The sequence below is a fragment of the Amphiprion ocellaris genome, chromosome 14 (genome assembly GCF_022539595.1).
Source record: "Amphiprion ocellaris isolate individual 3 ecotype Okinawa chromosome 14, ASM2253959v1, whole genome shotgun sequence".
NCBI lineage: Eukaryota > Metazoa > Chordata > Actinopteri > Pomacentridae > Amphiprion > Amphiprion ocellaris.
The window spans coordinates 9,307,062-9,334,996 of NC_072779.1; the positions used below are offsets into that span (position 1 = coordinate 9,307,062).

Here is a 27,935-nt window from a genome sequence, read left to right on the forward strand (position 1 = left end):
TGTCATTGGTCATCTCTTTACTTCAGAGAGCATAGTCAGAAAGTGTACAAAAGTGCATTATTTTCTTCATAGGCCACATAAAAAATACATTAAAAACACATGTTGAGCCGCATGATAAACACAAACATAAGCTCAAATGCAAGATAAGATTCAGTTATACTTTTTTATCCTAATGACCTCACAGACTACATTGTGATTCAACACACATTCAAGGACAATGTAGAAAACAAAGCACTTCTATCATCATAGTAGTACACACGTTTAATAACTGTTGAAACACTCACACACAAAATAACTAGCTGAAATATTTAATACTGTATTAATGCTCTTGAATTTGTAAAATAAGACTAAATAGATCCCTATTATCCAGCATAATTTAAAAAGTCTGGTAAACGTGAACAAATTTTCAACAGTGTTAAAGGAGGTACATCAAAAGAAAAAAAAAAACAGTAATCAGTACTCCTCATGTATTCTTGTCATATTACCTCACATTTAGCTTGAATGCTTTCCTCAACAGCAAATGTAAAAGCTAAAACTAAGCCACATCATTATATCATAACAAATATCTCCTTCTAACAATGAAAGCAAAATGGAGGTTAACCAAAACTTTACACTATTACCACTTAGTGTTACGTAGCTATAAAACAGTGTCTTTAATGTTGTGAACAGAGTGGAAGAATCTCACCAGTGTTAGCAAAATACTTTTAGGCCTCCACGGTTGATACTACTGAGGCCTGAGTACAGTTGACATGAACAGAGGCTGCTTTTTAAGGATGAGATAATGACCAGTCAAAACACCAAACCACAGAAGACTCCACTGAGTGTCTCTTTTGTTCATCATTCCACAGAACAGCAGCCATCTGTTTCTTGGTCATTACACATTGCTGATAGATTACACAAGAGCGTCTACTGATGTACAAGCTAAAAACAGTGAATTAGCACATTTTAAAATCTGTAGACAAAAGAACGACCCAGTCTAACTGGACAAAAATGTTGCCTTGGAGACGTTTTTCATAAACCTTGTGTCAGCATGCAGACAGGTCTGAAGGAGCTGCCCTGAGGGAGTCCTTGGTATCAGTCTCAACCCAGAGGTTTCATGGTGATACTTGCATTGGAACACAAATGATATTCAACGCAGCAATAGAAAACAATAACTGTAGTATAGAGCAGGTTGGCCTCACTGATAAAAAGAAATACAGATCCTTCATTTTAGTGGTTCTCAGCCTGGTAGTCAAGATCCCCAGAGACTTACAAAGTGATTCATTGGGGAATATTAGGACTATAAGAAATGTTAACAAATTAGAACTAGAGCTTGAAGAATTCCATTGTGTCCAGTTTGCTGGTTGTTGTGTTGCTGATGGAATAATAGACTCATTTGAGATCAACTGCGGTTCTAACAGAAGTCAGGAACAGATAGCAACAGCACGGGGTAGTGTTAAAAGTCAGCAGTCAAGACAGTTTCCAGCAGCTTTCAGTCAAAGCAGGAAGTTACAGAAACTAGTTGATTCATTAAATAGTTTTAATTATGACAGGGCATCTGTAACCTCTGTTCTTGGTTCAGCCTCCATTTTTACATGAACGCTCTTGTAACTTATCATTATCAAATTTCATATTGTAGACTCGACATTAGAACCAATCAGCTAATGGAGCAGGTGAAAGCCAGATGTTTTCTGTCATGATCTCATGATGCTGTTATTGCCTGTGTCATTCTGACATCAAAACAAGTTGGAATCAATATGGAAATATAACTAGCATCCATTATGCAGCAATCTGTGTTGATCAATTCAGCGCAAGTTTGTCCCATCTTAAACAAGCCTATTGTCACTCTTGAAACTTAATTCTTGAAATTCAGACTCTAATTTGTGTTTTTTCTTGAGAAACTGTGAATACTTTATATCTGACCAAAGCCAAATTTGCAAATTATCCCCCCAAAAAATCAATGTGACAGTGACAAATCCTCCAATCTGCATAGCAGTCTGCAGCATCTTGCTTTCAGGAATCAGGATTCTAACAGGTTGAGAACCATTTTTCTTACTCAGTAAGCCTTGTACAACATCTAAGCAAATAAAAATGTAACACTTGGAATGTGTTGAAGCTTTAGCTTCCATGGCAGATAAGACATTTACAGTTTGGGATCATGCAATAGCACCACTGTTGTATTGATGAGGTCACTTCATGTCTGTTGGTGGCTCACTTCCTCCTTCGGCCACAGAATTTACCCTGACAGCCAGCACCTAAACAACAGAGCAGAGAGAAGCATTCTTCATTTGAAATGCAATGTGAAACCTATAGTTTTAAAGATGGTCAGTCAGTGCAATAAAAACAGATTTTCATGCTGCTCAGTCACACTTTTTACTAACAAGTCAGTTTTGGTCAGAAAAGATAAGTTCTCAGTGGCATCACCTCAGTTAGCTTGGTCAGTTTTTCATTTGCCTAACAGCCACAAAGTTCCTGTATTTGTGCTTGTAAGATTACGTGTTTTTTTTTCTTCGCAATATTAGTTCTGAGGAAAAAAATTTGTACCCGAGTTACTGTCGAAAGGATGATGAATTACTATAGAAGTTGCTGCTTGTGTTTTGAATAAGTTGCATATCATAAGAGGGGAATAATTTTTGTCATGTTGGGCACCAGAGAAAACAACTGCAGTGTATAAAAGGTTTTTCATTGTGTAACTTGGAACTAAACTACAAAGAAGAAGACTTGCAGTGCACACTGGGAGGCTTGATAATACTGTGTATGAGAAGGGTTTTGAGTGAACTTAATTTCAAGGTAAAATTTTAATTTTAGAAGAACTCCTATTTATGAGTTCTGGAATGGGTCTGAATAATTTTAAACAGATTTACAGTGTGTAGATGTGTCTGTACAGCAATGCAGTGTGTGTAGTCTTTACCTCTGTAGCCCCCAGATCCAAGTAGGGCCTGCAGGGCTGCATATTTGGCTGCCTTCTGTGCCTTGGCTGAAAACATGAAAGTAAAACGAACTGTGATGTTGCAGATAATTCCCCAACACCAGATATTATAGAAAACATGCAAAACTATTTGTCTTTTGTTTTATTTATTTCACTGACAAACCTCTTTCTGTGCTGCATGTGTCTGTTTGTGTGTCTTATGTATTTAGTTACTAAGGCTACTTAAAGCATGCTTATTTCAGTGAATGCAGTGAGTTTTCTTACATTTTTGCCCAGCCCCTGCAAATCCTAGAGAAGAATAACAGGAAAGACAAGTCACAATAAACAACTGGTAATCAGTACAATAGTTAATTTTACCTTTGTTGTTCTCAGCTATGACACAAATTAAAATTTGCCAACACAGATAGTCGCCATGACACTCAAGATAAAAAAAAAATTCTATTTCCTACTTTGTGTGCCATAATCATGTGTGTTAAAGGCACAAACACCAAGAACCCACTTTACGGTGTTTACAAGTTTTATCAACTTTATTGTCAACTTAATGTTTATTGTTTGAAATTGGCTGCACAGTGGTGTAGTGGTTAGCACTTTCGCCTTGCAGCGAGAAGGTCCCTGGTTCGCGTCCCGGCTTTCCCGGGATCTTTCTGCATGGAGTTTGCATGTTCTCCCTGTGCATGCGTGGGTTCTCTCCGGGTACTCCGGCTTCCTCCCACAGTCCAAAAATATGCTGAGGTTAATTGATTATTCTAAATTGCCCGTAGGTGTGAATGTGTGAGTGCTTGTTTGTCTTTGTATGTGGCCCTGCGACAGACTGGCGACCTGTCTAGGGTGTCCCCTGCCTTCGCCCGAGTCAGCTGGGATAGGCTCCAGCACCCCCCGCGACCCTAATGAGGATTAAGCGGTGTATAGATAATGGATGGATGGATGTTTGAAATTGCTACAGGCAGTCCACAGCTGTCTTACCTGGATAGCCTCCACCAGCCACCCCTCCAAAACCAGGGCCAGCACCCCCTGCTGGAACAGTAAACACATTACAGCCAGCAAAGCATCTCCGGTCTGAATCAGCCGGCAGGTGAGGTTTTTACAAAACAGCGGTCTGAATTTAATGAATGTATTTTTTTCAAATCTCAAAATATGCAATGCACATGATCATAATCTGAACTACAGCTTTGTTCTTTGTCATTTAACCTGACCTGGTAAGCCACCTGGTCCTCCTCCTACTCCCTGGCCTGGTCCTCCAGGGCCTCCTGCCTGCCCTCCTACACCACCTAAACAGGTAAGTGAGTTTAAATGAGAAATTATTTAAATTGTGAAAGATAACTTTAAAATTATTGTTCAGTAGATGTGTAGTATTTACAGGATTGCATCACATTTTACATTATTATACAAAAGTAACACCAGACTGCTCGTGGAGGAAGTTGAGGTTAAGCTTGGTCCTCTTTGTAATCTGATGTACTTAAGGCAAGTCATCTAAATTATGTGGTGCAAGTGGAGTTGTCAGTTAAAAAGTCTGTTACTGTAATTTGAAAGACCCTTGTAATTACATTAATAATCAGTTGCATTTATTTGTTTGTCTTTGGTTATTACCTTCCCGTATGAACTAGAAACTCACCTGGACCGCCTCCACTGATTCCTACTGTTCCAGTACTAGGAAGGCCTCCTGCTACACCACCTGATGCACATAGGTGTGTTTGAGGTATATTAGTTGACATAAATAAAAAACAACACAATATGTATTTTTACCAGTAGGTTAACAAATTGAACATGTTCTAGAATTGAATATGGACTTTAGATTTTTACATTAAAGATGTCCGCAAGCCAGTAAAAAGAAAATCTAGTGATGAAATAGTTTTTATAAATTTAAGGATGGAGTGAAATGTTATATTTGTATGAATAAAACTGTAATATATCCAGACAATAATAATTAGTTATTACAGCAAACCTAAAGCTGTGCCGTTATGAAAAAACTGCACTATAAACCAGTCTCCATATTTTATTTGTTGTTTTTCATAACTAGTCTAAGTTGTTGTTATTTGTAAACAACATAGGTTAAATTCAGGGAATGCTACTAATACTTTGTATACTTATAGTCAAGTCCATAAATATTAGGACATTGACACAGCATTTCGACTCGGTATGCCACCACAATGGATTTGAAATGAAACAATATGTGCTTTCTTTTTCAGTGCAGACTTTCAGCTTTAATTTGAGTGCTTTTACATCTAAATCAGGGGAATGGTGTGGGAACTACAGCACACTTTATATGTGCCCTCCACCTTTTTAAGAGAACAAAAGTAATTGGACAAACTAACAAAATCATAAATCCATTTGTCACTTTCGATATTTGGTCAATGACAGCCTGAAGTCTCGAACCCACAGACATCACCAGATGCTGGGTTTCATCCCTAGTGATGCTCTGCCAGGCCTTGACTGCTGCTTCAGTTCCTGCTTGTTGTTGGGGCATTTTCCCTTCAGTTTCATCTTCATCTACAGCAGAAAGTCAGCACTTCAAGCACATCTTGATTGTTTCATTTCAAATCCAATGTGGTGGTGTGCAGAGCTGAAATGCTAAAAACTGGGTCACTGTCCAAATATTTATGGACCTGACTGTGTGACAATCAAGAACACATATAGTATGAGGAAATGCATTACATAGGCTCCTACTTATTGTTGACCAGATCTAATGACTTAGTTCCTGTCACTTTGAAGTGTACCCTACTCCCTTGTGTAATATGATGGAATATGGATCCAGTCAGCAACTAAGATGTGCACTGTTGCTATAGAGAGTCACTTAATTAGAATTGTTTTTCAGTATCTTCCTCTAACAGTAGTGCCTTGAACGTGGTAGAGCTAATATTCAACTACATGTATCTGTATTTATAACACCTTTAAATGTAGCATTAATGTGCATCACAGAAATTTACCTGGTCCATAGCCAGTGCCACCTAACGATGAGCCATAACCTGATTTAGGAGGCTTTCTTGTTTGGCCACCAGGTCCATATCCACCAGCACCTCCTGGACCGAAACTGCCAGTTCCAGCACCTCCTGGACCGAAACCGCCAGTCCCAGCTCCTCCTGGACCGAAACCGCCAGTCCCAGCTCCTCCTGGACCGAAGCCACCAGTCCCAGCTCCTCCTGGACCGAAACCGCCAGTCCCAGCTCCTCCTGGACCGAAACCGCCAGTTTCTGGACCGAAGCCACCCGTTCCAGCTCCTCCTGGACCGAAGCCACCCGTTCCAGCTCCTCCTGGACCGAAGCCACCACGCCCAGCTCCTCCTGGACCGAAACCGCCAGTCCCAGCTCCTCCTGGACCGAAACCGCCAGTTCCTGGACCGAAGCCACCCGTTCCAGCTCCTCCTGGACCGAAGCCACCTGTTCCAGCTCCTCCTGGACCAAAGCCGCCAGTTCTAGCTCCAGCTCCACCAGTGCCAGTTCCTGCAACTCCTCCTAAGCTTCCTGAAGGAAAACAGATGTAAGAATATTACACACAGATGTGTAATTGTTTAAAAAAGCAGTTATCATCCATAATACCAACCCAAAACTCACCTGAACCATAACCAGTTCCATAACCTGAAAAAAGAGAATGAAAATGAGTTTTTATCAAACCTCATGATACCACAATGCATCAAATAGGTGTCTCCATCAGTGCAATGAACATATGTATATCCATTAACATGATAGTTTCATGATCTTTGCGTACCGGATTTAGACGGTTTTCTTTTTCCTGATCCTTGACTTCCTGGTCCAAATCCTGTTCCTGTTCCAGCACCACCAGGTCCAAACCCTCCTACTCCAGCACCACCTGGTCCAAAGCCACCTGTTCCTGTGCCAGCACCCCCTGGTCCAAAGCCTCCTGTTCCTACGCCAGTACCACCTGGTCCAAAGCCTCCCGTTCCAACGCCAGTACCACCTGGTCCGAAGCCACCCGGCCCATATCTGCCAGGTCCGGTACCTGTTCCACCAGGTCCAACTCCTGCACCTGAAGCAACCACAATTTTTTAGTTATACATTTTACATTGGCATGCATATTTTAAGGTCATTTAAGTGCAGAAGAGTCTCTCACCTGGTCCAAAGCCAGCTCCACCCAGTGAGGATGATCCATAACCTGCCAGGAGGAATTTACAGTTTAAATAGATCTTCTAACATAATTTAGTGTTAAATGTTCCTGTTTCTGGTAACATTTACGATTATTACACCTGATTTGGGTGGTTTTCTTGTCCCCAGTCCTTGAGCCCCGGCACCACCTGGTCCAAAGCCTCCTGTTCCAGCCCCACCTGGTCCGAAGCCTCCTGTTCCAGCCCCACCTGGTCCGAAGCCTCCTGTTCCAGCCCCACCTGGTCCGAAGCCTCCTGTTCCGGCACCACCTGGTCCGAAGGCTCCTGTTCCTGTTCCGACACCACCTGGTCCGAAGCCTCCTGTTCCTATTCCGGCACCACCTGTTCCGAAGCCTCCTGTTCCTGTTCCGGCACCACCTGGTCCAAAGCCACCAGGTCTAGTTCCAGTGCCGGCCCCATATCCACCTGAACCAGTGCCACCTGGTCCATAAGTACCAGCACCAGGGCCGCCTGGCACAAAGCCACCTGGTCCAAAACCTCCTGGACCAGAACCAGCTCCACCTGGTCCAGTGCCATAGCCACCAGGTCCAACACCAGTACCACCAGCTCCTGCTCCATAACCTAAAAACAAATGTTGTTTAGTTGTGGCTGTCTTCATGTATGTTTATATATATTTACTCTCTATTTGTGTCTTTTCTTATCATACTTTTTGGTGGTTTGCCAGCACCAGTCCCAGTGCCCCGTCCTGGACCTGTACCATATCTAGAACCTGGTTAACAGAGCATAGAAAATAATCAGTGAACCAAGAATGTCTCATGCTTCTTTTCAGTCAAAATTACACATGTTCACTAATATGACTGTCACAGTAAGTTCTTTACGGCGGCCAGCATACCATCAGGCCCCACACCACCACCGTATCCACCCAGTCCGCCACCAACTCCGCCAGGACCTACACCTCCTGGACCAGTTCCAACTCCAAGAGTCCCAACACCCCCAGGACCACCACCGATGCCTCTGCTTCCAGTTGTGCCTCCATAGCCTCCAGGTCCAGCTCCATAACCACCTGGGCCAGCCCCGTAACCTCCGGGTCCCACTCCGTAACCTCCCGGACCAGTACCAAAGCCACCAGGACCAGCTCCATATCCGCCAGGTCCAAACCCACCCTGTCCTCCTACTCCGAGAGTTCCATATGCTGATGAGAGATAAAAACAGTTGATAAATCATGTGATGACTTTCATTCCTGAAGCTAAAATAACTTTAGAGAGAGGAGAGTATAATTCAACAGTTTATAGAACCTTTGCCTGGTTTTCCTGTTCCTTGTCCTACTCCAGCTCCTGTTGGGTAACGTATGCCTGAGAGGGAACAAAGTATATAACTGTATTGTAAGTTGCTTCAGTCATTTGTTTGCTGTAACTTGAATGTTAAGGCTAGTGTTGGTCAGCATACCTCCGCCTGGTGAAACTCCAGCTCCAAAAGCACCATAGCCTGTAATTGATAAAGTGAGAAAAGTATGATGTAGGAATTTTGTGTTTTGTCACATCATAACCTTCTATGACTTGTCAGAGATCAAAACATGACAGCAGCTCACTTTTTCCAGGTTTTGCGAATCCTGTTCCTACTCCACCAGCCCCAGGTACCAGGCCTGCTCCTCCAGGACCTCGTCCAGCTGACCCAACTCCTCCTGCAAGTCCACCAGCTCCACCAGGTCCTGCGCTTACACCTCCTGCGACAGTCCCATCTGGTCCATATAGTACATTTACAAAATAAGCAACTAATAGATATTCACACACACACACACACACACACACACACACACACACACACACACATACAAAAACTGCCAGAAAGTACCAACCCCCCCCCCCCCCCCCCCCCCCCCCCACACACACACACACAACGGTTAACAGAAAGTGTAGAATGAGATGACAAAACTAGCACCTTTGGGTGGTTTTGGTGTTCCTCCTACTCCACCAGCTGCACCTCCTGATCCAAGTCCAGTTCCAGTAGCAGGACCGTCTCCTCTTCCTACTGCTGTTGCACCACCAGAAACACCTCCTGCTGGTCCTGCTCTGGTAGGTCCCCCTCCTACTCCTCCTGGCCCTCCACCTGTGCCTCCTGTACCACCTCTCTCTCCATCGGGGCCATCTTCTCCATCTCCTTCACCTGGTGTGTCACCTCGAGGGACACCTGCAGACGGAGCCCAGATGATCACCAGACCAGTTTTGAGTATAGAACTAAGACTGGAACCAAGGACTGAGTCTAGGACAAGGGAATCTATTCTACTAGGAGCCTGGTATGTGATTTGCAAACCATCTATCATGTTTGTTTTTTCAGCTTAAAGGCATTTTCTGTTCTGAAACAATGAGTGGCATTGGAGTGTGTAGATTTTGACACATTGCCCTTTTAAGGTAAAGAACTTCATTCTATTCTCGATGTGTGACAGATATTGATGGGTAGATATTTAGCTTGTTCTTACTAGTCCTTGGAGGTCATTTCCCGTGGGTAATTAACTCTTTTAGTAAAATGCAAGCAATATAAGTAAATTCTCCTTAAACTTGTGTTGTAAATGGTAAAGGCAACATTCTATCCTACTTTATTCACCTGGGGGTTTGAGAGGTTTGGCGCCAGGCAATGCTCCATTTGAGACATCACCACCAGAGCCTGTAAAAATATAATAAGTCAGGATCAAAAAGTACAATAAGGAAATGTTTTTCTCAACTACCTACACAAAGTCTCTACTTGGAGGATGCAGAAACTAAGTAAGACATGAGGAAAATTGCTTTATGCTGTATGTGTCTAGTGGGAGCACTCACCTCCAGGGGGAACTCTTGTACCACCTGAATGTTGGAGAGGAAGAGAAAAGCAAGACAGAAACTAGAGTGACAAACTCAGAGCCAGTTTTATAAACACTGTAGAGACTGCAGCATTGTTCACATCTCGTGCATTTTTTCCAAGTGTGTGAGACACATAAACTGACTTACCAACTCCGGTCCCAGCTGTTGAAACAAGAAAAAATAATACTGGTTAGAGAAATCCTGGTAACAATTTGTATCCTTTGCTCTAACAGTTTATGGAGGTTTACATACCACTTGGTTGTACAGCCCCACCACCAACTGTAATGACAGAAACACAGACTGTCTTATCTTAGGAGGTTTGGCAATACATTTTTAATTGATTCATTGATTATGTTTGAGACTTTAGTCATTATAGTGTCAGACTGCCATGCGATGTTCTTTGTCAGTTCTGTAATAAGAAGTGCATTTAAAACACCCACACTCAGGTACAGGTAAACCAATGACAGATTTGAAAGCATTTATGTGGAGAAATGCTCTGATCCACATTGAAATTGCAAGCATTTGTGATAATGTGATGTATCACTGTCTGCTCAGAGGCTTACATTATTCCTGTACTTTTTCAAAATCGTTTACTGTATGAAACAAAGTTAACCTCTCACAGTAGCATCTCAGTGTTATTACACTTAATGCCAACTTACCAGGGGAAGCTCCTGTGGAACCTGTTGAATTTGAGGACAAAATTGTCAGTCTTATTCTTTCAAGTGCAAAGAAACTATGTCAATTTGCTGATCATTTGTAGATGTTGCATAGTAGGCTACAACATGGTTCAGTATCACTCTGAATGCCATCAGAGTTTTACCTGTAATGTGGGTGTTTAGACCTTGTAGTATTGACAATCAAATCTACAGTCCCTATAAACCTGTATTGATTTTAAGAACACTTAAAATATGTAAATGGTTTGTAATTACACATTCCAAATGCTCTGTAATTCTAGTATAATACAAAGGTGTTTATAAGTTTCTTTTTATAACACTTTGAATTTGCACCATTTCCCCTAATTTGTTCCCAAGTTAAGTTGCTGCATTTTCAAAAGGCATTTTGAGAATTTTGCAACCAATTACTAACCAAAAGAGTTTCTATCAATGGCAGACAATGTGGTGACTGGGGGATTTTCTTCCACAAAGTAATGGAATCGTGAGTGAAAATGTACAGTGCTCTATAAATGACCACATGGTGGTGCTGCCCACACCAAAATATAAGAAACACTACTGCAAGTCCAACTGAAATTTGCATAAAGGTTTAAAGATGTCTGGCTGGCATTACAGGAAATCAAAGAAAGAAAGGGCAGAAACATAACCTCCTTGGCCTATGTGATAACAGTGGCACAGCTACTGAATGCACTCTGAGGGAAATAGATGAACATGAAGTATTTTAAGACAAACATGCAAAATTTCTTACCTGGGACTGTGGTCCCATTGAGTCCTGTTTTATAGATGGAAGGTAAATTTAAAAAGAAAGCATAAAAGTGGGAAGACAAAATAGCAGAGATGACAGCATCAAAGATTTCACTAATATTTTCAGAACATATTTGACCTAATTAGTAACCAAATACATTAGCACCTGAATATATAGCTGTATTTTGAACCTGTAGCATTAATGACTATAATACCTGGTTTTGCTCCAATGATGGGGATCCCTGTTCCACCCAGGACATCTCTATCACCTCCTGCACCTACTGGTCTGCCAGCTACACCAGTAACTCCTGTTTTAATGTGAGCATTGTCATGGATGGACACCTCTTTGTAGGAAATACAGTGCAGTATCACAAAAATATGTGCATGTAAGTGTAACAAAGATTTATTTAAGCTAATCTAAGTTTGCAATGTTTTTTCACAGGTGTTGGCCATGGAGTCTGTGTGCCATCCTCTGTTAACTTCAGATCATTACATCATTTGACCTGAATATTCATGGTAATTGTTGCCATGTTTCATTTGCACAAAGCTTTTGAATGATTTCAAGCTATGAACAGGTTCTTGTAAATCTAGAAAGCTTCACACACCTTCTCCTCCAGGACTCCCAGACCCCTCTATCACACTGCCAGCACCACCATCACCTAAAAGATCGAGAAAATGTTAAAAGGACTGAGATTAGAGAACAATATTTTAAGTCAAGAGGGGAAATGGTTTACTGTATCACTTATCAGATAACAAACACATTAGACACTGAGAAAAACCAGTTTAGAGTTGACAGGTTTTAAGATTACAGGATGTTTTACAGCTCCCACAGAACTGTCTCACCGCACTTCATTTACCATGTTTTAACCTTTATTAGGGTCCGAGCACCGAATGGTGCGAAGACCCTATTGAAACCCGTGGGTTTATTATTATTAGGGTCCGAGCACCGAATGGTGTGAAGACCCTATTGAAATGCAAGGAATTATTATTAGGGTCCGAGCACCGACGGTGCGGAGGACCCTATTGGAATGCAAGGAATTATTTATTATTATTATTATTATTATTATTATTATTATTATTATTATTATTATTATTATTATTATTATTATTATTATTATTATTATTATTATTATTATTATTATTATATTATTATTGTTATTCTTTGCCCGCCGGGAAATCGCCATTTTTGGCGGCCTTATCATACCCCAAAACGCGTCAAACTTGGCATGCTCATCAGGACTGGCGAAAAATTTGATATTTTATGGGAGGTGCGCATGTGTGTGGCAAAATGGCTCCATAGCGCCCCCTGGAAAATTGAAAATTTGGTCATTAGGCCAACTTGCACGATGTTTCATGTACAGCTACAAAATTTTGTATGCCTATTCAGCACATAAGGAAACCCAAAAAAGTCAATCATGACCACGCCCTAACCCCAACAGGAAGTCGGCCATCTTGAATTAGCTGTAAATTTTTTAAAATTAATAACTCATCGGGGATAAGTCCGAGAGACGTCAAATTTGGCCAATATATGCAAACACGCGACCTGATGAAAAGTTATCAAAATGTTCATTTCATTTCAAAGGGCGTGGCCATGGCGACCCCCAGAAATATTGATCCTTCGCCATGAAACAGGAAGTGGTGTCTAACTCAGCTGTACATGCTCCAATCTGCCTGAAATTTTACATGTGGGATCAGGGTCCAGCCCTGACAACATCCATGTGATTATGTACATTGACAGTCATAGCGCCACCTTGTGGTAGCAGGAAATTGACATTTTTTACATGTTGATGTACCATTCTTAGCACGTTGATCAGATTCACCTCAAATGTGGTGACATAAGCCAGAACACATTGATGATGATTCCCAGAGAAAATGGTGACTCGTCGTCAAGGGGCGTGTCTGTGGTGACGTGGCGAATTTCGATTTCTTGCCATAAAAATTGAATTATTAATATCTCAGCTGGAAATGATCCAACCCGGCCAAACTTGATGTGATGGACACCAGTCCGGTTCTGAACACATCCACATTCATAAATTTAGAAATACTCATAGCGCCACCTATTGGCAACAGGAAGAAATTGTCATTACATTTGTACGTGCCATTGCCAGAAACTTTGTCATATCATTCAGAAAATTGGTCAGGTGAGTGGTTACACCTTGACGATGCCACAGTGTGAAGATTTTGACGATTCATAAAACGCTGTTGCCGTGGCAACGTATCGTTGCCATAATAAACAAAGAACATTTTGACAGGTTAAAAATGCTCAAATGCTCGCCAAAATTACCACACATATCTGGACCGGCAACCCATTTGATATTTTAGGGAAACTGCACATGTGTGTGGTAAAATGGCTCCATAGCGCCACCTGGAAAATTTCAAACGGTTACTACGGCCACTACGTATGACCTAGAATCATGAAACTTGGTAGGCTTATGTAACTCGTCAAGACACAAAAAAATGTAATTGACACCCATGGCCAAAACCCAACAGGAAGTCGGCCATTTTGAATTATATGTCATACTTTTTGACGATTTTGTGTCATTTTTGTACATTTTCAAAAGCTATAAACTCACATAGGGTAACACCGAGAGAGCTGAAATTCGGCCAGGATGTACTCCAGGCATGGGTGATCAAAAGTTATCAAAATGCTCACCTTAAGTCTGAGGGCGTGGCCATGGCGGCCTCCTGAATTTTGATACTTCGCCATGAAACATCAACTGCTGTGTAACTGCCCTAAACATACTCTAATCTGCCTCAAACTTTACATGTATGATCAGAGTCCCGCCCTGATGACATTCACATGCTGAAATACAGCCACAGTCATAGCGCCACCTGGTGGATAGAAGGAAAAGCTCTATAACTAGCCTGTACATGGTCCGATCTGCCTGAAATGTTATGTGTCATCAGAGTGCGGACGTGATCACATCCATAGGCCGACATGCACTCTCGGTCGCAGCGCCACCTGGTGGACGTGCGTGGATTCGATGACCAGCATGGATGCGAGGACCCGTCCAACGCTGCTTGCAGCTTTAATTAGCTCTATAATTACAAAAGCATTCCAAAAACTCTATAAGTAAATGTATTCTTGCATGCTGCAATGATACCTTCTGATGCTGGAGCTGCTGTGCCTCCTGTAGCTCCAGGTCCTCCTGATCCAGCAACAATAGATTATGACAAATAAATTATGTAATTGATAATTGACTCTGACTAAAATTTGAATTCTTAACCCCTGAAACAGAAGCTCACCACTTGGTCTAGCTGTTGCCCGTGCACCAGTTAAAGTGCTGGTGCCATTCACTCCAACACCAGTCCCTGCTCCTGTCCCGGGAACAACTCCACCAGGTTGCCCTACAGTTCATAAAAACAATATGAACAGTCTGGGAGTCGAAAGAGGTTCTGATAAACTGTACACATCATTTCATGTTTGATATGGAGTCTTGTCACACTTCACCTTACCGTATTTAGCAGCTTTAGATCCAGCTGTACCATAGCCTGAGGATCACAACAAATAAGATGTTGTATAACTATTGATGATTAAAGTGATAAAAACACAGTGATTAAAAGAAGGTGTTCAGAGAAAAAAAGCAGCTAATGTGGCTGACAGAGTTAGTACACTGCAAAATTAATTTTGATTTAGAAACCAAATGCACTTTATAACATTGCTCAAACATCAGTGTCCATAACTAACAATATAGAAACTGTAGATAAACATATCAGAAGTATAACATAATGTCTGACAGCTGTCAGTTTATGAGTGATATAAACCACAACAGCCAAGTAGAAAAGGTTGACCCAATAAGCTGTTTCAGATTAGCTGTGGACTCATTTCACAACTATGTAAATGTGACGGTCTTTAGTATTTACCATACTGCAATATACATTTTATAGAATATGAAATGTTATGTCCTCTAACCTATCTATCTATTAAATGTCCAACTTCACAGAAAAGTTTCACAACATGGAAAAAAACAAATTATAGGGCAGCATTGTCATATTTTGTTATATTACTATTTAATTACACTTCACTATTGCATTTCTTGTTATGTATTTAACATTGTTATTTGTTTCAATGGTCATTTTGCTGCAATTTAAGCTAGCTGTTAATAGAGATGAAAAAAAGAAATAGATGATACACGAAATTTAGGCTTTTAACATGACCTTAGCATAAGTATGCATTACTACACAGACATTATTGAAAACCAACCTCCACTGCCAGTTCCATAGCCTCCTGTTCCATAGCCACCTATAAAATACAAAATAAAAGGTCCAACAACACATGCATAAAAGTCCATACAGTGGTCAAAAAGTTATAACACTGAAAAAAATACTGGCAAACACAAAAGATAGCAGCACACACATAAAAATAGAAAAAAAATAAACAACTCACCTCCTCGTCCTAGTCCACCTCCAAGTACCCCACCAGCACCTGCTCCACCGGGACCTTCAGCAAAAACACATAAAGATAGATTAGCCTTTTTCAGGAATTTTAAGGCAACATTCCTTATGCTTCTATAAAACAAGAAAGGAACATTTTCATACCATATTTAGCAAGTTTTGATCCAGCTCCATAACCTGTTAATAGCAGAAATAATGTAATTTAGCGATCCTTTGAAGTCAGAATTTAATTTAGTTTAGCTCAAGCAAAATTTATATTAAACAAAATAAAGTTTCCCCCTAAACCTGCTAAATGAAATAATAGAATTGTAGAAACCTGTTCCATATCCAGCACCTGGTCCTAAACCATAACCTCCACCTGGTCCATAACCAGTCCCAGCCACAGGCCCATATCCACCAGGTCCATATCCTCTTCCAGTCCCTAGTGCTCCTCCAGTCCCTGGACCATAACCACCTGCTGCTGGGCCACCAAATCTTCCATCTAGACCAGATCCAGGGGCTCCGCCACCACCAGGTAGCCCTAAGGAGAAGCAAGTTTGTCTCTCATAAAGGCTCAAAATGTATATAGGCTTTTAAAAAAATTAAGATTGAGTCCTTCTGACAATGGTCACTATATTTTCTTCTTCATCTATTTTTCTATTTGTAGACATATTTTTTGAATTTTATGTTTTTCATTCTAAAAATAAAGTATATATCGCACCATATTTGAGAGACTTGGGTCCCCCAGGATATCCTGTGGGAGAAGCACCAGAGAATTGAAAGATGTGAACACCACGGAAGTAATTCATTTAAACACGTGGGCTCATTAATGTGTTTGATGTGCACACATCCAGCTCTATTGATTAGATCCTGTTAAGGCTGCTGTAGATTAAAACTTTGCTAGTCAGTTATTTAATATTAACAGTTACTACATTTATCAAAAAGGAAAAGAATCAGCAATCAATTAGTTGCTAATTATTCCTTTTAAGTTTACTTAGGTACATGTGCATCATATGTTTGACAATCTTTGTGACTTGGTTTGTTCATTACAGTTTTGAAAGAACTGTGACAATGTTGTGCTCGTACCTCCAGCACCGCCTGGTCCAAAGCCACCTGGTCCACCTCCTGTTCCAATACCAGAACCAGGTGTCCCAGCCACCCCTACTCCTGCTCCAGGTCCACCACCAGTTGTTACTCCAACACCTCGTCCAGGAAACCCTCCTCCTACTCCGAGCCCAGTACCAGGCCCAACCCCACCCCCAAGTCCTCCTGCACCCAGGGCACCTCCAGCACCTCCAGGAAGACCTACACAGAGCAGCATTTTGTGAGACAACGTATGATACCCAGTACTATACTGACAGCAAGCTGTTTTTTGGCAGATATCTTGCCATTTTACAGATGAATGTACAATTATAAATAACATTAAAAGCTTTATGGGTGTATAGGCTCAATTGGATATTACATTTTTGTCTATTGATACACATTTTATAAAATCAGATTGACTGTAAAGATCATAAAACCTAAGTACATTTTTAATAAAAAGTTGTTTCTCACCATATTTACGGGCTTTGGCACCAGCATAACCTGCAAACACATAATCTATTTTATTAATGAGCGCTATATTCGCCAGTTTATCTATTTGTAATCAGGCATGTCTCCTTATTTAAATATATTTTTTTCTTTTCAGCTTACCTCCAGGTCCATAGCCAGTGCCAGTACCACCAGGTCCAACTCCACCTGGTCCATAGCCAGTGCCAGTACCACCAGGTCCAACTCCACCTGGTCCATAGCCAGTTCCAGCACCACCGGGTCCAACTCCACCTGGTCCATAGCCAGTTCCAGCACCACCGGGTCCAACTCCACCTGGTCCATAGCCAGTTCCAGCACCACCGGGTCCAACTCCACCTGGTCCATAGCCAGTTCCAGCACCACCGGGTCCAACTCCACCTGGTCCATAGCCAGTGCCAGCACCACCGGGTCCAACTCCACCTGGTCCATAGCCAGTTCCAGCACCACCGGGTCCAACTCCACCTGGTCCATAGCCAGTTCCAGCACCACCAGGTCCAACTCCACCTGGTCCAAATCCAGTTCCAGCACCACCGGGTCCAACTCCACCTGGTCCATAGCCAGTGCCAGCACCACCGGGTCCTACTCCACCTGGTCCTACTCCGCCTGGTCCAACTCCACTTGGTCCAACTCCACCTGGTCCATAGCCAGTTCCAGCACCACCAGGCCTGACTCCTCCAGTACCTATTCCTGGACCTCCAAGTGCTCCACTTAACATGCCTTTAAGATAAAGAACAGTCTGTTTAATTTGTTCTGATATTCCTCGGAAAGTTATACAGTACAGTTGCCTGCAGTTGTTCGATTATCTAGTTATTCTTACCATATTTACGGGCTTTGGCACTGGCATCATATCCTGAAATACAAATATAGGATTATAAACGTCTTTGCTGAAGCAACACAGTCTGTTGAATTACTGCACACAATTAAGTTATTAGTGTTAATAGTGTATCTTGAGCTATTACTATATATAATTATCAACTAAATTTTCCAAAACTACAAATCTTCTGATTCATAGTTACCTCCGGGCCCTGTTCCTGTGCCTCCTGTTCCAAGGCCAGCACCACCAGGACCATAGCCAAGACCGCCTGGCCCAGTGCCAGCACCACCAGGACCGTAGCCAAGACCGCCTGGCCCAGTGCCCGCACCACCTGGACCAAAACCAACCCCAGAGCCAGGTCCCACACCCGTGCCAGGGCCAACTCCTCCTCCCTGTCTTCCGCCTCCCAGGCCTCCAGCTGCGCCAGTGCCAGCACCACCTGGACCAAAACCACCAGGTCCTCCTGCTGTGCCAAGACCAACACCAGCTCCAAGGCCTCCAGCTACTCCAGTGCCTCCACTGCCTGGAGAGATTACAGGCATTTTTAGTGTAATTAAATGCATCCACTTTGTATTCACCAGGTTATTTTGGTATTTTACAAAATGTACAAACATGTCTCACCATATTTGCGTGCTTTGGCTGAGCCAGGTCCATAACCTGTAGAATGTACTGTATAGAGTTACTGAAACACAAAATGACCCTATACCATCCTAAACCATATTTAACAATGAAAGGGAATTTCATTGGAAGGCAATTTAATTGTTGGCACAATAGTTAAAAATATCCAAGGAATGGCAATATATATGAACAGAAAAATAGAGCTGAAAAAGATGCACTTAAGTTTTACCTAAACCAGGCCCGCCTCCTGTTCCTGCTCCGCCTCCAAATCCAGGTACTGATCCCGGCCCGCCGCCTGTTCCAACTCCGCCTCCAAATCCAGGTACTAATCCCGGCCCGCCGCCTGTTCCAACTCCGCCTCCAAATCCAGGTACAGCTCCTGGTCCACCGCCTGTTCCAACTCCGCCTCCAAATCCAGGGGTACCCCCTACACCTTCTCTTCCAGCCCCACCACCCAAAGTTCCTCCCTGACCAAGTCTGCCAGCTCCACCTGAAATAAAAACAAAAAACAGATAAAGATACAAAAATCTTAGCACTGAGTATTTACCTACTAACTTATTAGTTGAATATTAATGCATTCTGTCCCCTTTTTTTCAGCACGTTTGTTCAATGCAAGGTTGACACCTCAAGTAATATGTCCATACCATATTTAGCTGCAATTTTGGCTGGATTCTTTGATTTTCCTGCACCTGTAATTGAAAAGATGAACAATTTTTTTTCATTTTGGCAGATTTCTACTCTATATTTATTATTGACATCATGTGGCAGTACATGCAGAAGGAAAATTTACTGCATTGCTTATTGCTGTGTACCTGATTTTGGTGATATGAGAGGGTATCCACGAAAAACCCCAGGCAGCTGCTGTCCACGGCCATCTAAGTTAAGAAATACACCTTACATAGATACTGTTGCTGTGTACTGAATTGCCACCTCATATAACATTCATTATTTTTGATGACACTCTTAATAGTAAAAATCAAAATAATGCACAACATGCAGTGTCAGATTTAAATATTACACAGCTTGCAGTTCTTGGACTTCATGACACTTACTGCCTGCTCCTCCTGTTCCAACACCCCCCTGACCGAGTACGCCGGTCCCTGCAAAGAAAAAGGCAACAGTTTTTTATTTTTAGGCATGTATGCCATGCCAAGATGTGATGCTCCAGGATTCATTAACATAGACACATTTACATACCAGTCTGAGGACCAAGTCCAGATCCTGTGGCCACTCCAGGGAGAACACCACGGCCTCCAAAACCTGACGAGAGCAGATGGAAAAACAAAACTTTTCAGTAACCACGCAGAATCCCTCACAGTCATATACTACCATATTGTTTAATACACGTTTATATATGTTTGTCATATGTCTTCTGTGTTACAGCATACCTTGTCCTGGTACAAATCCACCTTGATAGAGTCCAGGCACTCCAATACCTGTGTGACACCATGCTCATGTTTAGGATATATTGCCCCCAAATTATCAGTGTTTCTGATTGATTTTAAACTTAAACTGGTGCTGTACAACATTAACTAAGAAATGGGTTTTGCTCTTTAGGTGTTTACCTGGAACTTGTTTTGATGCTTTTCCACCACTCTTTCCTCCTGGTCCTCCCCCTGTAGTACCAGTCTGTGGGAGCAGCGGAGCTGAAGCACGAAAAAGTCGCATTAGTGGACAAAACATTTTGCAAACAAAGTTTAAATAGCAGCAGGGCATTTTTTATTCACCTGGCAATACAATACCCCTTGTTTGAACAAATGCTAATGTATGTGCATTTAGTCTTTAAGAACAAGTTTTCAAGTGCAGAATTTATACAATATACTTATGTTATTCTTTACACTATAGTGTCAAATGAGTTTTGTGATCTACCTCCACCAGGCACAGCAGCTCCACCTGGACTCACTCCACCTGGCCCAACTCCTGCACCACCAGGCCCAACTCCTGCACCACCAGGCCCAAATCCTGCACCACCAGGCCCAAATCCTGCACCTCCAGGCCCCACTCCTGCTCCACCTGGCCCAAATCCTGCTCCACCTGGCCCAACTCCTGCACCACCAGGCCCAAATCCTGCTCCACCTGGCCCAACTCCTGCACCACCAGGCCCAAATCCTGCTCCACCTGGCCCAACTCCTGCACCACCAGGCCCAAATCCTGCTCCACCTGGCCCAACTCCTGCACCACCAGGCCCAAATCCTGCTCCACCTGGCCCAACTCCTGCACCACCAGGCCCAAATCCTGCTCCACCAGGCCCAAATCCTGCTCCACCAGGCCCAACTCCTGCACCACCTGGACCAAATCCTGCTCCACCAGGCCCAAACCCTGCTCCACCAGGCCCAAACCCTGCTCCACCTGGCCCATAACCTGTTCCTCCAAGTGATGTTTCAACACCGCCTAAGATGAAACAGTACAAAAATCAATCTTATTTCATTATTAAAGCTGTGTATTGTTGATTAATGAATATGAAAAGTTGTTACCTGTTTTGGGAGGTTTGGGACCAGTTCCTGGGTATTGAATCACACCACCTGGTCCATAACCACCTCCATATCCACCTGTGCCAGGACAGATCTTTGTTTACTACGCATATATTCTTGAAGGTAAGCATTGTATAAATATTTAACTTAATTATTGCTTAAGGGGAAAGGAATCCTGGCCAGTTTATTATGTGTCTGTGAGGAGCTTTTCTGTAGCTGCTGCGTAGTGCTTTATTTCACACACATTGTTTAGACAAATTGTGGTATGTGTATCATAGAGACCCAGGAAGTGTGTAGAAATCCCACATGAAAGACACACAACAGATGTGGACAAATGAAAATCACTGACCCCCAGGGGTGACGCCTGTTCCAGCTCCCAGACCTCCACCAGTCCCAGTGCCTCCTGCTCCAAGGGTCCCTCCACCCACTCCCCCTGCTCCAAGGCCTCCATATCCTGGTGAGGAGATAAAAGAGAAGCAGTACTTAGTGCTTCCTAAATTTACTCATGCGACATTAAACACTAAATCATACATTAATGAATTTAGCATGTCCCTTTGCAGCTCCACCCTTTTCTAATGTTACACATGAGCTATGGTTTCCCAGGAGAAACCTCACAAGGATTAATTTGTCCTCCATGAGTATCTCTGTTTGGAGTGTGATTGTTGGACTTTTAAACCTTTCTAATCTTATGTAGGGTTTGTCTGTAGTTGGTTCAGTAACATTTACATGGTTTTAGAGAGGGAACAGAAGCCTGTGTTGTGTTTAAATGTAATTACTCAAATTCTGTCACTCCCCATGTAAATCGGAGGTGTATGATGCTTCATACATAAACTTAGTTCAGCCATTTCTACCTTTACACAAGTGAAAATGTATTTTGTTGCAGAAATACAGTCTAATTGTAAGTTGCTCCAGGTCACTGTGTTCATTTGCACAGTTTTGACTTGACTTTGTATTTTTGAAATTACAGTCCAGTATTTACAAAGCATGCCTCACATTGCTTGTTAAGGTGAACTAGGATGTTTGCATCTTGTTCTTGAGGGTGGAGCAAGGAAACACGCAGACTCAGTGTACATTATTGTGTAGTGTGGATGAAAAAATATGTTCAGCTGTGATGGTCAGACTTTGGGTAAACTGGAAAATGTGACATATGTGTCCGTTTCCTGTTCTTACACTGACCCGTTTTTTCACCCAGCAGTATAATGGGTGGATTTCAAAAGGTTCCACAAAGCCGAGGCTTAACCTCTTAAGAATCATTTGGATATTATCACCAACATTCTTCACCCCGCACAGGCAACTCACATGTTTTGGGGATAAAAAACAGAGAGGCCTGAAATTCCAAAGCAAATCAGTCTTTCTGACTGACGTGATGACTTCCGTCCTTTATCAGGGGCCTGCCATGCCTAATGCATTAGCCTTTATCATTGAATGTGTGCATATGTGTGTGTGGATGAGGGTGGGTGGCCCCCCAACAATGGCTTATAACCTTGAGGTAATGAGGAAATGAAATAATGGTACATGTATGCAGTTCTTATCCTGCTGCATTGAATTGACCAGAGGAACAATATTTACAGTAGGGGAGCTGACCGCAGGCTCATGTGTGCAGCGAACTTCCACTTATTGTGAAGGTCGCATGATGCAAATAAATACAGTACACGATATTGATTATTGAATATTACCTTTGAACGATGATTGTGTTCATGACTCTTACTATCAAATAATGATCGGGGCCTTAAAAATGTATTGGTATTTATCTAGCTGTGCAATATTTTACTAATTTCTAACAAATCTGCAGCAGTACTAACAGTTATTGACTGTAGGTAATCCTATTGTACACTGACTGGTCTTGTATATAGTGAGTGATGTTTTGTATTGTTTTTTCAAACATGTGACGACTGATTTTTCTGCTTTTCCACCAGTTCATGGGTGCAGGAGAGATAAACCCTTATTACTTAATCCTTTTAAGAAATTGAAAATTTTAAATTTTCGATGAACTACAGATGAGTGACAAATTAACAGATAAACCCGAACCCTTTACACCTACAGAGAGGAGATTCAGTGGCTCCGTTATACTGTGGGGGGGATTTTGGTGGTGTGGTTTGAGTTTATTTGTGCCATTAAATAGAGCAGTCGCTGCAAATCAGTACAAAGTTGTTCTGAGTGATCACCTTTATCCTGTAGTGAAACATCTCTATCCTGATTCGAGTGGTCTTTTCCTTTAATTTGATACCCATCTGTAAAAACTCCATACCTGTCCCTTGACCACCAGGACCAGTGTGTCCTGGTCCAAAACCACTGGGACCAACTCCTCCAGGTCTGGTTCCATAGCCTCCAGGTCCAACACCACCTGGTCCAAAACCACCTGACCCTACTCCGCCCGGTCCCAGTCCTCCTCCTACACCTCCAGCTCCCAGTCCTGCCCCACGAGTGCCGTAGCCACCCCCTAGAGACATAAGTAAGATACCAAGACAAGTCTCTTTACAGTGGTCTGAGTTTGTTTCCATACACATCATAAAATCTGTTGAATACTTTCATGCGTACATTTCTCAACATTTGAGTTTTTTTTATCTTAGGGAAGCCTCTTTTCGTCCTGATTAAAGATGACAATTTTCTTCTACAAAACACAATCTTGAACCAGGGCTGTAACTGAAAACAGACCTCAAAGTCTTACCTGTTTTTGGCGGCTTTACACCTGCAAGGAAAAATCATTTTCAGTTAAATAAACAGTAACATGATGGAAATGTAGCTAGACTTTGCTCTACAGATAGTGAACAAAATAAATATACAGCATGTCAAGAAGCCACATTTTTCTTACCAGCCCCAACTCCTCCAGGTACAACTCCAAGTCCACCACTGCCTGGACCAAAGGTGCTGGGCCTGAACCCTCCAGGTCCAACTCCTCCTGGTCCGACACCTCCAGGTACGACTCCTCCAGGTCCGACACCACCTGGTCCAACACCTCCTGGTCCGACACCTCCTGGTCCGACACCTCCTGGTACGACTCCTCCAGGTCCGACTCCTCCTGGTCTGACACCTCCTGGTCCGACACCTCCTGGTCCTTGACCACCGTAGCCACCTGGGAAATAGCATGATTGTGAGTTGACAACTTTCTAAATTTATATAGATGAAGACAGACCAGACATCAGTGCTGAAAGCTTAAACATCACACACAAATTTACAGTCAAATTTGTTTCTTGTGGTTGAAATCACCATGAGGAAGTCATTAGCTTTGAGGTATAAAAACACTCTTTCTGTTTTGCCTGGCTTGTAGCCTGAAACTCCTCCAGTCACTGATATCATTTAAACAAAAGATACTGTAGACTGAAATACGGTGCTTGTATAAGTGATGACAGAATCTTAAGTGTGCAAGTATCATTTTTCATGAACACAACTGCATCTGAAAGGAATGCTGATGACTGCACTTACTTATAGCAAGTCAAAGTCTTTTCTGAAATGGTTAAACATGTGAGCTCTGGTGTTCATTGTGTAACTTCAAACAGAGGTCACTTTCAGTAAATCTGAGCAGAAAACACAAGCGATACCTACCTCCACCAGCTCCTGGTCCAAATCCTCCTAAACCTCCGCCAGCACCTCCTGGTCCAACTCCTCCACCAGGCTGAAATCCAGTCCCAGCTCCTCCAGGGCCAAAACCTGTTCCAGTCCCACCTGGTCCAAATCCAGTTCCAGGTCCTGCACCAGCTCCGATACCAGTTCCAGCTCCTCCTGCAGCACCACCAGCTGGTATGTATACACCTGATATGAACAGAACGAGTTCAGAGCACCATAGGGTGGTACCCAGCTGCAGTATTATTTTAAATGTTTTCAAGTTATAACGATCCATTTCTGCAACTCTGTTCTAGTCATCCATCATATTTTATAAACATTACTTGTTATGAAAAAAAGTAATGTATGCTGTTCTTTTTGTATAAGCACAAAAACATATTTCTGTACACAGCAGTTTAGTGGTGAACAGTGTTTTTGTTGTTTTGGCCTACTAACAGATGCCAGAATTTGTGGAATTTATGAGTCATCAGTCAGAGCTAATGAGGCATAATTTTTTTCCTCTTTGCCAGCTCTTAATCCATTTAATTTGTCCAAATAACAAGGATTACATTCACCAAATGGGATTAAATGCTATATAAGCAGAGAAAAGAAGTGTGTGCTTGTGTATGGCGATTATCAGCTCTGTGCTTGATGTCTGAGTTTCTATGTAGCTGATAGCAAACACCGCATCATCCAAAAGGCATGCTTCTCTGGTCATAATTCTCACACTTTTCTGCACCTATGTTGTATTTCACAAATCAAAATAGCTAAAAATAGAAACTCACAGTGCAAATAACTATAAAAGGAAAAAAAAATTAAGATCCCACAGTCCAGATGTGAAAAGAAGAGGTCTGTAGGGATTCCTAAAGAATGTGAGTTACTGATCTCACAGTAATGCCATGTACAGCACATTAACAACACAGTAAATAACTGAACTGTTCGGTCATTCAGCTCTGACTGCTGGATTGTGCCTAGCAGAAACTTGCCAAAAAGCTTTTGTTGTTTTGGGAGAAATCTTTATTGAATTTAAACATTATACAGGTACAGTTATATTATAAGGTTTCTACATTGTTATTGATATCCCAACAATTATTAAGTAATGTTTGTCTCATTATATGAGTCTGCTCATTTAAAAATATTACTGTTTTTGGTCATGCTAGGCTGACTCTGGGATTGTTTCTTCCAGTGCCATCAGTTTCTTTGTGGTTCAGATTTAAATGTGTCTGAAATGATTGGATTGCCATCACCAGATCAAAATTTTTTGTTCAATATTTTGGTTTACAATATCCAATAGTTTGTTTGTTTCTTTTTTAACAGTAAGCATTAACTCAACTTCACCAAACCGTGAGTGTGGCTGTAAACTATTAATCATGTTGAGATAAAACAAATAAATGGATGAAATGGAAGACATAGAAAAAGTGACAACATACATCAGAAGGCTCCAGGACTATAAAATGGACAGCTGTAACTACAGTGTCAATGTTTTACTTGAGGTCAGATATTGCTGTTCATCTCTTCCTTTTCTTACCTCTCACCTGTCACCTTTACACTGTTTATCATCTAATTTAGAGGAGCAAACTCCTGCAACACAGCTTTACAGTGTCACCTGTGCATCGCAGCTTGTGGCCATCATCAAGGTCATCGTATAGTATGGCAATATGTCTTCAGTCTTCTTTCCTTGATAGAAGTAGGTAAAGTTGTTCCAAACATCCCTATATGTGTCTTCTGTCTAATTAAGGTCTTCTGACTGCAGTATGAAACTTCCAGTGAAGTTTTCTCTTTATTTAAGCTGACAAAGAAATACAGATATCTAAATACTGATGGTCATCCAGTCCCCTTTGGTAAAATCAAAACAAAGAAATCAAACAGCCAGTGTCATGTTTTGCTATGTTCACACTATGAAAGTTACCAAATGGCCAAGCTTAGCCACCTACGTTGTTGCCGAATCACTATTGAAATGTTGCTAAAGTGTTCACTGATGGTTTTAGTGTGGCGATTAAAAAATGGTTCCAGAAGACTAGGAACTGGCTAAAAGAGAACGTACTTTTTTTCTGTTTTTCAGATACTATTCAGCAGAAGAATGAAGGGAGAAAGAAAGGAAGGTAAAAGATTGGTTGAAGCTTTACTGCAACACTGGAGTGCTAAGGCATGTTGAGGTCTGCTGAATTTTGATTGGTAGTACGTCACACAGCAACAAATTTCAGACATTGGTTTGTAGTTTCATATTTACAGCTACAATTAGAATGAATTAAGCCAGTTGCTTTTTAGTCTGAACACACCTGTATTCTTTGACTAGCTTGGACTTGTACTAATTCAGTTTAAAAAAACAGCCTGAAACAGCTCCTCTACAAGGACAAGGAGGAGTTGAGAGGGACCTCATCACATCGGTCAACTCAAAACACACAGACAAGACAATGAAAGAGCATCTGGAGAGGGATGAGGTCTGGAGCACACGGTTATAATTAAAACCTTTAATAGGATGTAGCACCTCATTAAAAGCTTCAACTATAGTGTTTTCGTCCAGACCTCATGCCTCAAGAGGAGAAGGAGCTAAGATGAATAATACACCTGGGATTTGTGAGGTCACAGAGAACAAGCAATGTTGTTATGTTATACGGTCTAAAGTGTGTCACCCTTATTTTAAATTTTCACAAGCTGTGTGGAAAGTTACAGCAGCAAGATGTCAAGAAATGGGAACAAATGCATGTTTTGTGTTGTATAAAGAGAAGAGAAAACTTTTGGACATACTGAAATTAAAATATGTCTATGTATAAGTTCTTGACTGGAGAAGACCAGAGATTAATTTGATTTCCATTCTGAGCTTCTTTAGAGACTAGATGAAAACTGACTGCAGGGTTAACACAAGCACTTAAAAAATCATTTCTCAATAGTTCAGCTCTTTGGCAGGTGTGAAAATGATGTAGGTAAATATTATATTATCTGCTACAGTCCTAGACAATCTCATTATAATTGCAGTCTTCATTATCACAGTGGCAGCAGCTCAAACAATCTCCCAAATCACAAATCTCACAGAGAATTAACCAAACTACCTTAAAGAAATGAGGACCTGAGTCTGTTCATCCCTGTTCTGCCAACACTGCTACATAAAATTCATGTGACACCTGATCCACAGGTGCTGCACAGCTGAGCACCACACACATGCAGTAAAGGGGACCCACCTCCTTGCAGTGAAGGTTTCAGCAGAGCCAGGAGAAGGACTCCATGCAGGTATGTGGCCGCCGTCCCTCTTGCCATCTTGCTCCAAAATGTCGCTCTCCTCTCCCAAGCTCCAGGTTTTATCCCCAGCAAGCCTATCAGGGCTCAATAAGGCCTTT

General features: G+C 41.9%; 1 protein-coding gene and 3 long non-coding RNA genes across 7 annotated transcripts in view; 3 read left to right on the plus strand and 1 right to left on the minus strand.

Moving 5' to 3' along the window:
* The window catches only part of LOC118469473 (uncharacterized), a 29,632-nt gene extending 25,026 nt beyond the window's left edge, over positions 1-4,606 (plus strand). For both annotated transcript variants that reach the window (XR_008603833.1, XR_008603832.1), the window contains exons 7-9: positions 3,852-3,980; positions 4,110-4,184; positions 4,513-4,606. This is a non-coding gene — a long non-coding RNA (uncharacterized LOC118469473). The remainder of the gene's footprint in view (positions 1-3,851; positions 3,981-4,109; positions 4,185-4,512) is intronic.
* On the minus strand, positions 1-27,935 carry elnb (elastin b). Of its 3 annotated transcripts, none has more exons than XM_055016941.1 (54): positions 27,780-27,935; positions 24,604-24,810; positions 23,873-24,133; positions 23,729-23,749; positions 23,309-23,500; positions 21,410-21,514; positions 21,064-21,138; positions 20,459-20,980; positions 20,155-20,235; positions 19,978-20,025; positions 19,787-19,849; positions 19,642-19,689; positions 19,402-19,464; positions 19,234-19,278; positions 18,819-19,079; positions 18,593-18,628; positions 18,174-18,494; positions 17,975-18,007; positions 17,281-17,874; positions 17,143-17,172; positions 16,675-16,893; positions 16,310-16,342; positions 15,926-16,129; positions 15,754-15,786; positions 15,602-15,655; positions 15,419-15,457; positions 14,671-14,706; positions 14,461-14,562; positions 14,319-14,363; positions 11,820-11,873; positions 11,430-11,522; positions 11,219-11,242; positions 10,459-10,479; positions 10,052-10,078; positions 9,947-9,961; positions 9,779-9,802; positions 9,567-9,626; positions 8,904-9,152; positions 8,554-8,703; positions 8,412-8,450; positions 8,261-8,317; positions 7,858-8,157; positions 7,672-7,734; positions 7,107-7,586; positions 6,974-7,015; positions 6,611-6,889; positions 6,457-6,480; positions 5,833-6,366; positions 4,521-4,580; positions 4,102-4,176; positions 3,872-3,919; positions 3,173-3,196; positions 2,891-2,956; positions 1-2,234 (listed from the first exon to the last, which is right to left on the minus strand). In XM_055016941.1, the coding sequence occupies exons 1-54, from the start codon at positions 27,853-27,855 to the stop codon at positions 2,191-2,193; spliced, it is 6,699 nt and encodes a 2,232-aa protein (XP_054872916.1). In that variant the 5' UTR covers positions 27,856-27,935; the 3' UTR covers positions 1-2,190. The 3 variants fall into 3 exon arrangements, with proteins under 3 accessions (XP_054872916.1, XP_054872914.1, XP_054872917.1); XM_055016939.1 differs by having other exon boundaries at positions 3,872-3,922; XM_055016942.1 differs by lacking the exon at positions 16,310-16,342 and having other exon boundaries at positions 3,872-3,922.
* Positions 7,976-8,803, plus strand: LOC129350437 (uncharacterized). The gene is made up of 2 exons (XR_008603834.1): positions 7,976-8,115; positions 8,563-8,803. It is a non-coding gene; the product is annotated as an uncharacterized LOC129350437 (long non-coding RNA).
* Positions 20,976-24,692, plus strand: LOC129350438 (uncharacterized). The gene is made up of 4 exons (XR_008603835.1): positions 20,976-21,183; positions 21,339-21,517; positions 23,891-24,151; positions 24,558-24,692. It is a non-coding gene; the product is annotated as an uncharacterized LOC129350438 (long non-coding RNA).

Bases quoted from the DNA above. Each gene is read 5' to 3' on its own strand.
- elnb (XM_055016939.1), bottom strand. From the start codon at position 27,855: ATGGCAAGAGGGACGGCGGCCACATACCTGCATGGAGTCCTTCTCCTG. The intron at 15,458-15,601 runs GTGAGTTGTTTA...TGTATTTTATAG, and splicing joins AGGTGGACTAGGACGAGGAG to GTGGCTATGGAACAGGAGGC. The intron at 7,735-7,857 runs GTATGCTGGCCG...TCTGTTAACCAG, and splicing joins TGGTGGTGTGGGGCCTGATG to GTTCTAGATATGGTACAGGT.